Source organism: Anoplophora glabripennis, unplaced genomic scaffold, assembly GCF_000390285.2.
Source record: "Anoplophora glabripennis isolate ALB-LARVAE unplaced genomic scaffold, Agla_2.0 scaffold544, whole genome shotgun sequence".
NCBI classification, from domain to species: domain Eukaryota; kingdom Metazoa; phylum Arthropoda; class Insecta; order Coleoptera; family Cerambycidae; genus Anoplophora; species Anoplophora glabripennis.
In genome coordinates, this window is record NW_019416663.1 from 344,207 (window position 1) to 352,169 (window position 7,963).

A 7,963-nucleotide genomic window follows, 5' to 3' on the forward strand; every position below is an offset into this window, starting at 1 on the left:
TTTTTTCCAAAACTTATTTATTACGTATATAACACTTGTGAGTAAAACAATTTAATACTCAAAATATACCTAGGTATTTTAATTATTAAAACTCAAGTCGTTTAAAATATCTATATATTTACATAAAACACGAGTAAAAATAAATATCTTTGATAAAAAAAACATACCGCAAAATTAAAAAAACATAAAACTAAAACTGAAACATTAAAAAAATACTGATAGCTATGGTTTCGTAAATAAAACAAAATAATCAAAAATAAATTACAAAAATTGGACTAATTAAAATTATATTGTGAACTTGTAAAGGAACCGGCGTGTCATAACGAGATTGAACGCGGCGCAGACACGCAGACAGTGCCACACATCTGCATCTATCCGATCCAGTTTACTGTATCATGACACAATTGTGCTGACACGTTGTGTTGATACAGCAAGCCGTGTCGGTATTGTTGTGCCAATACACGAAAATTTACAGTGTTACCCATGCCTAGTTCTGAGTACAGCACTCAGTGGATGACGCAGAGCGGGGTGTCAGAATATATGAAAGAAAAAAAAAACAGTATTTGCTTGGACTCTAAGTATCAAAAAATCTCCCATGGTTCCTATTGGTGATCGAGTGAAAAACGTCAAAACCAGCATGTCAAAAAAAAATATCAGGACCAACGGTGTGTAGGATAAAAAAGTGTTTATAACTCGGAAACGGTGTGTTGAATCGAAAAAATAATTGAAAAATCTCCCCACCCCTCGGGTTCTGTATGTTCCTTCTGCGTTGAATACAGAAGGTCCGAAGTCCGTATGTCGAAAATAAATTTTGGTAACAAGAGGTGTGTGACGTGATATAGTAAAAAGGCCGTATAACTCGAAAACGGTGCGTTAAATCAAAAAAATAATTGAAAAAATCTCCCCACACCCTGGATCTGTATGTCAGTTCTGCGTTGAATGCAAAAGTTCCGAAGCCCTTATATCAAAATTAAAATTTTGTAAACAATACTCATGCAAATTAAGAGAAAATTTTTTTGGTTTTTTTTCCATATTCAAATTTGCCTGCCGCAGATCACCACAAATTCAACATGCCTCGCGAATATGGCTTCAGCGGCGCCATTTTTACTATTTATGAATAAACATATGTATATTTTTGCACACTTAAAAATATGATTAAAAACATTCTTGAATAACTTCATACTTTTCCTCCCGTTAAAAAAAATTACAAAAAGACGCTTTATTTTAGCATTTTACAATGATGTTACCCTCTAATAAGCATTTCAATTGTCGAGATTCTCTAAGGCCTTTTGACGATTTTTAGGAATATATTTCACATTTTCAGGGTACCGAATTATAATAGTTTATAAGTTTAATTAATTTTAGAATTAAATTTTTTTATGTGAACGTAACGCAAGTCTTTTACGTTTTCAGATACAAGTTTCAAACTTATTAAAAATACTCATCACCTCATAATTCATGCTAAATGCTCTATTCAAATCCAGAAAATGAAAACAGTATTGGATACTATTTTTTTTATTATATTAACAATGTTTCAAATCCATCTGATAATAAACATATCATAAATAGAAATTGCTTTGTAAAAATAATACACTGCAAACCATAAGTTGACAACAAAACTGTAGTATACTAAAATGTCTATTAGTACATTATAAAAAAAAAACCTATTCAAAAGTTATATATAAAAAAAATATATTGCATAAAGTACAGTACATCTTATTTTTGTAAATTAGAGCAATTCGTGTAACAACTTGAGATAACTTAGATAAAAATTAAATATTAAAACCTATCTAACAGCATTTTCTGCTACATAAAATCGTCATAGTCATCAAAGTCATTCACGTAAGCAGACAACTGAGAGAGTTGCTGAAAGAAAACATTAATTTGAATAAAATTTCAAAGCTATAAATTAGCACAAAAATTTTAAATCACTTGCAAATGCATATTTTCGTAGAAATTGGAATATACTACTCACGTTATCTCCTTCCATTTTAAGTTTTGCCTTGCCTTTGCCCTTATTTTTCTTCGTCTTTTCACCTTTTTCAATTTTTTGTTTTTCCAAATATAAATTATCTAAAGAATTTTTTATTCTTTTAATATCTATAGATGACACTAAAACATAAAAGTTTAATTTAATATAAATTTATATTTACTATTGCATTATGAATATGGGAGGAAACATTTAAAAATTATTTAAATGGGAGTATGCCCCATGTAAAAGTAAAATAAAAATGTAGCTTACTTGTGGCACATAGGTTTCTAGTTAAGTTTTCAATAAATGTAGGATATTCTATATTTTTAGAAAGAGGTGTTAGTTTTTTAGATAAAACATCTGCAAAATTCTCAAATTCTTCTTTAGTGTTAGGCATATCGAGATCGCCTATTCCTGAACTAACTTTATCACCACCAAACGTCGTTTCTAAGGCTATTTTTAAATCTGACTCTTTTTGTCTTCGAAGCCTTTCTTCTGATGATATTTCTTCTTCTTCCTGTTCACGAAGCCGCTTCTCCATCTCCTCTCGTTTCAATCTCTAGAAAAATTATTTTTTTTATAAAATTGCTGAAGTACCAGTACCCATGTACAGTAATTAATTAACTTCTAGCATATTTGAACAAAAAATAATAAAATCGCAACAAATTTCTGTTTACCTCTTTTTCAGTTATCTTTTCTTGCAATGTCTTCTTTCTAGGCTTCTTAAGGTCTGTATCTTGCTGCTTCATTTCTTCTTTCTTCTCTTCATCTTCATCCTCCCAGCTTTCCTAAAATTAAAAAATGCTTGATTAGACTACCATTCAAAATACAAAATCAATTTTTCAATATCAATTATATCAAAAGTAATATTTAACCATCACAGCAAACATATATTTAAATACTAATACTATACAGGGTGTCCCGAAATTCATGCAACAAAATTTGGTCACAGATTCTTAGGACAAATTTAGGGGACCCGTGTTTTTTATTTTTGCCAAGTGGCCACCTCTTTCGGTGTTACAGCCCCCTGAAGTCCACCCCTAAGAATAATCTTTTTTTATATTTCAGAACCCTGTTGTACGAGAATCACTAAATTTGGTATACAGGGGTTTTATGACATATGGAATCTGATGGTGCAACGTTTTTTGGCGGGGAACCCCCTTAAGACAATTTTTCGTGGGCTCCCTTGTTTTTGGACCCAAAAAAATTTGGTCGCATATTTAAATTTCTTAAAAATTATCAGTCCACTAGAAAGCCATTAAATTTAGAAACTTTTTGTCTCTTTATACTTTTTTCGTAAAAGGCAATGTTTTCGAGAAAAATGTCAAAATGTGGTCGAATGCATATCGTGGTTCGCCATTTTCCTCAAAAACATTGCATTTTACGAAACAAATATCAAGACAAAAAAGTTTCTAAATTCAATGGCATCTAGCTAACTAATAATTAAAAAAAAAATCAAATTTGCGACCAAATTTTTCTGGTTCCAAAGACAAGGGAGCCCACGAAAAAGTGTCTTAAGGGGATTTCTCGACAAAAAGCATAGCACTGTGAGATTCCACATGTCATAAAACCCCTGTGTACCAAATTTAGTGATTCTTGTACATGGTATTGGGATATAAAAAAAACTTCTTGGGGACAGATTTCAGGGGGTTATAACTCCAAAAGAGGGGGCCAGTTGGCAAAAAAAAAATACGGGTCCAATAAATTTGTCTTAAGAATCTATGATCAAATTTTGTTGCATGAATTTTGGGACACCCTGTATTATGCTAATGGTACAGAGCCGTCATAAATGATTACAAGCCACATGATCGGTAACTTTGTTTGGTACAGTAATTCCATTTCCTTCGTATTGGCAATTAAGTTTTAGTAAAATTAAAACAATAAGATCAAGATTACATTAAAACACAACATTCTGTTCCACTGGCTGGTGATATGGAATATGGTTTGTCATAATTCATTGTAAAAGAATCATTAATATCGGTGTTTTTAGTTGACTGTACCAGCCACAAAATGTTGGTTGCCTAAGCTTTGCAGTCACGGGGCTTGTGTAATCATTTATGAAGGCTCTGTATATGCTTCCATTTAGTTTAGTTTTCGATTTAAAAAATAATTTAAAATTACAGAGTATCAGAAAAATAAGGCCCAAAATTTTAACATTGCATTTATCTCATCATAACCAACAATTTTTGTTAATTTTTTTTCTTGATAATGACAAAATCTTTTAAAACAGAGGTTTTAAGACATTTTTTTTTTATATTAAATTTTCCTTTCCACTACAGCATAAATGAATTAAAAAAATGATTAGTTGAATTAATAATAAACAAAATGGTAACCAATTAGTCCTAGTATTTAGTATTCCATAAGCATACAATTTTAAGATAATGAATAATCGCATAACGCCTTTGTTGGACAATCAAATTTAATCAAATTTGTTTGATCAAAATTGTGCGAAGATGTCATTTTGTAGTCACAGAGTTTGATAAAACTATCAAACTAACCAAACCCTTTTTATTAATTGCACTTTCTTTTACAATTAAATGTAAGATGGGTAGAAATCAGGATACTATTCGAAAAACGAACCAATAGCTTTTGGGGATAGCGCATTCTTAGAAATGTTTATTAATTATTTTAATAGTTGATCAAATTAGCTTGATCAAAATAATTTGTAGCTATGAAAACTAATTTTGATGTCATCATCAAATTATTTTAATTAAACAAATTTGACAAAATTTAATAGACATACTTACACATACTTAAAATATTCACATATGTTACTTAGATATTATTAGTTCTTGCTTTTAATAACAAGTACATGAATAGGATTTGGGCATTTATATCTGGAACACATTGTATATGAATATAACTTTTTCGCCAAAAACCTATGTTACATTTAACTAAATTTACTTCAACAAAAAACTATTTTTTGCCATAAGATGATCAGTTTTCCGAAAGTTGGATAATTGAAAGCAAAACACTAAATATAAGTCTAAGAGTATAACAAACTTTTTCAATCAATTTTTTAAAAAAATGCAAACTGAGTATAGCTTCATAAGTTTAAGTTTCTTATATAGATATCTTATTCCTTAATTGTTACCAGATGTTCTTAATGATACTGAAATTGTATTATTATATATTATTTCTTTAATTTAAATGAAAAATTATATTATTAACTTTTACAATATTTACAACTATCTTCCTACATTCAAATTTCTTACAAAAAATAATATTCTTGATATCTTGATATATGTATTTTTATATTGAAACAAACCTTTAATTCAATATTATTTATCTTTGTGCCGCTCGCTACACACATCGATAGAATCTATACTTAATCGTCTATAGACTGAGTTACATTGAACGTTGATCTATATTCTATCTGTCTTTTGCACTTGGTAGGGAATAGGGAAATGCTTTTTTAGTGAGTGTAAACGGACTTGATTTACCCGTCCTGAGAAACGTCATAGCATAAGTGTAAACGAGGGGTCTAATTTTGTGGCTATAATAAATTTATAAATTAAAAACCACAACTGAGACGTTTTAAAATGTTGTAATAATTAAAAATGGATCAAAGTGCCGGTTATAGCAAACCGTAAAAAATATTGGATGTTATGTTTTATTATCCTTTTTTCAATATTTTCTATATCTTGTTGCCTTTTACGCTGACACGCCAATGGATTTTTGTTCCCGGCACGCTTCATCCCCCTTACTAGTCCAAAAGCTAGCGATGAGTCACTCTCTATAATTTCGACCGCAGAGTATAGTGTGATGTGAACATACAGTCTTCATAAATGTTTACATGTGACCGCCTAGTTTAGACAACCAACATTGCACGACTGATATTGGTAACAAAAAAATCCCTTAATCTTGTCACTAATATTAATGATTCGTTTACAGTGAACAGTGACAAACCATTACATCTATGCTCGAGATATTGTGATTGCTAATTGGATAGAATCTCGTGATAAATTACATCAATCACAGCCAGTGAAACAGAATGTTGTGTTTCAATGCAATCTTGTTGTTTTAGTTTTACTGAAATTTAATTGCCACCATGAAGGAAATAAAATTCCTGTGCCAAACAAAATTACTGGCCATATCACGTGGCAGTAGTATGGTGTGTCTACGCGTATGTGATATCACTAAGGAACAAGATTGACAAAATCAAGGCACATATAATTTTTTCTTATAATTACCATATTTCTAGAGCTGCTGTAGCCTAAACGTCTTGACATTATTCATTTTATAGTGCAACACAGGTAACACTTGTTCCTTGTTCAAATTTCAAACAAAATATTTGTACATAATTTAAGGATATGTTCACATACCACATATAAATGCAGAAATTACACATTTTACATTTTATGTACATGATTAAATTAAATTGTCTATTGAAATAATTCTGACCACATTTTATAAATATAACTACCATAACCACTAGCAACTCGTTTTAGCTTTATGGGAAAAAATCAATGTCCATTTTACAGATTTTATGACATACTTAGAATACTTGCCTGTCCCATTTCTTTGCAAAAATTTTAGGGTAACTGTCTGAGTATTATCATTGAAAAAGTGGAAACTGGCAACAAATCCTTTATTTACTAATGTCATTTTGAAACGTAAACAATAAAACTTTGGATGTAATTCCATATTCTGTTAATTTTATAGCAATTAATGGCTAATAGTAATAGTAACTAAATGAATGAATTATTAAGGAAAGTTTTATTCTCTTTGGACTCTTATATAATGTTTTATGCAACAAGCAAAATGGGTTAGTCCACTGTTTATAAAAAATAATGACATACCATCGAAATGACATTTTCTATTGCACCCTATTCTCAACATGCACATTTTTGTTATTTTACATATTCACTGTTCATATTATTTTTAGTAAATCGCTATTACTAAGATAAACTACACTACTAAATCTAAATTAATACCATCTGTTTTACAGAGAGCAAAGAATGTAAGTATACATGAACAAGTACCTTACAAATAAAAATTTAGACATGCATTTCCATTTTATTTTTATTCCATAAGTAAATTACTAATCGAAGATAATAGTTTTCAGATTAGATATTAATTTGTGCAACATACCTTAACATCTTCTTCCTCATCCTCACCTTCCCATTTATTTGCATGAACTGGAACAGTTGCAGGCGCTGGCGGCTCAAAATTATCGTCATCTAAAAAAATAATTTCCTGTAGTGTTTCTTAAAATATATATTTTGTCATTACCCCAAGATTCCATATTGTTGAATATATGAACTAATTTAGTACCAAACGACCTCAACCTCGAATTTCACGTGTGCTAGATGCTAGATGTGCAAATGAAAGAAATTCCACCAGATGACACTTTAGAACGATTAACTAAACTGTTACAAGCGACGTATATAATAAAAAACAAACCAAATATTATTCTTCAATATCAAACACGATGTTTGAGCTTTTTATATTTTTGATTAGAAGTTATTAACAAGCAAGATTTTTCTAAAATATCACTACACGAATCCACGATCGACCTTCGCACATCCATTGCAATTTGACAGTACAATACTATTTTAATAATGTCCAATTACCAACATAACCATAAAAAGGAACTAACCCTTACCCTTATCGTACTTATATTCTAAATTTTGTATTAAGTGTGAGAGAAACCGTAAAATAAGAATTGTAAGCACTTGGATTGAACGAGATAATTTTTGCGGTTTACTTTAAGAAAACTGAGATTGCTTTGTAACCATAGAAAATATAGTACTAGTAACGCCACGCCACAGCTTAATACCAGTGCTGCCAATAAGATTTTCAGAAGTCCCCGGGGCAAATTTAAAAAATACCCGGTTTTACCCGATACATTACTTTAAAATCCCCGAATATTTACCCTAGGATTAAAATTAATAGGCAATGAAATTAAAGTAAAAAATCGAAGTGTTTTATTTTTATTTATTTTGCCATACATTTACCCGAATCAGTTCCCTCTCTAGACATCGAATG

At 30.2% G+C, this 7,963-nt stretch overlaps 1 protein-coding gene across 1 annotated transcript; it reads right to left on the reverse strand.

Moving 5' to 3' along the window:
* Window positions 1-1,667: 1,667 nt before the first annotated feature.
* LOC108911836 (eukaryotic translation initiation factor 3 subunit J) lies at window positions 1,668-7,751 on the reverse strand. The gene is made up of 6 exons (XM_018716878.1): window positions 7,208-7,751; window positions 7,067-7,155; window positions 2,650-2,760; window positions 2,243-2,531; window positions 1,976-2,112; window positions 1,668-1,866 (listed from the first exon to the last, which is right to left on the reverse strand). The coding sequence occupies exons 1-6, from the start codon at window positions 7,218-7,220 to the stop codon at window positions 1,807-1,809; spliced, it is 699 nt and encodes a 232-aa protein (XP_018572394.1). The 5' UTR covers window positions 7,221-7,751; the 3' UTR covers window positions 1,668-1,806.
* Between the last annotated feature and the right edge of the window lie 212 nt (window positions 7,752-7,963).

Excerpts from the sequence above, each read along its gene's own strand:
- LOC108911836 (XM_018716878.1), bottom strand. Across the intron at positions 2,532-2,649 it reads AAAAGATAACTGAAAAAGAG|AGATTGAAACGAGAGGAGAT; the intron begins GTAAACAGAAAT and ends TAATTTTTCTAG. Across the intron at positions 2,113-2,242 it reads TAGAAACCTATGTGCCACAA|TGTCATCTATAGATATTAAA; the intron begins GTAAGCTACATT and ends TTTATGTTTTAG.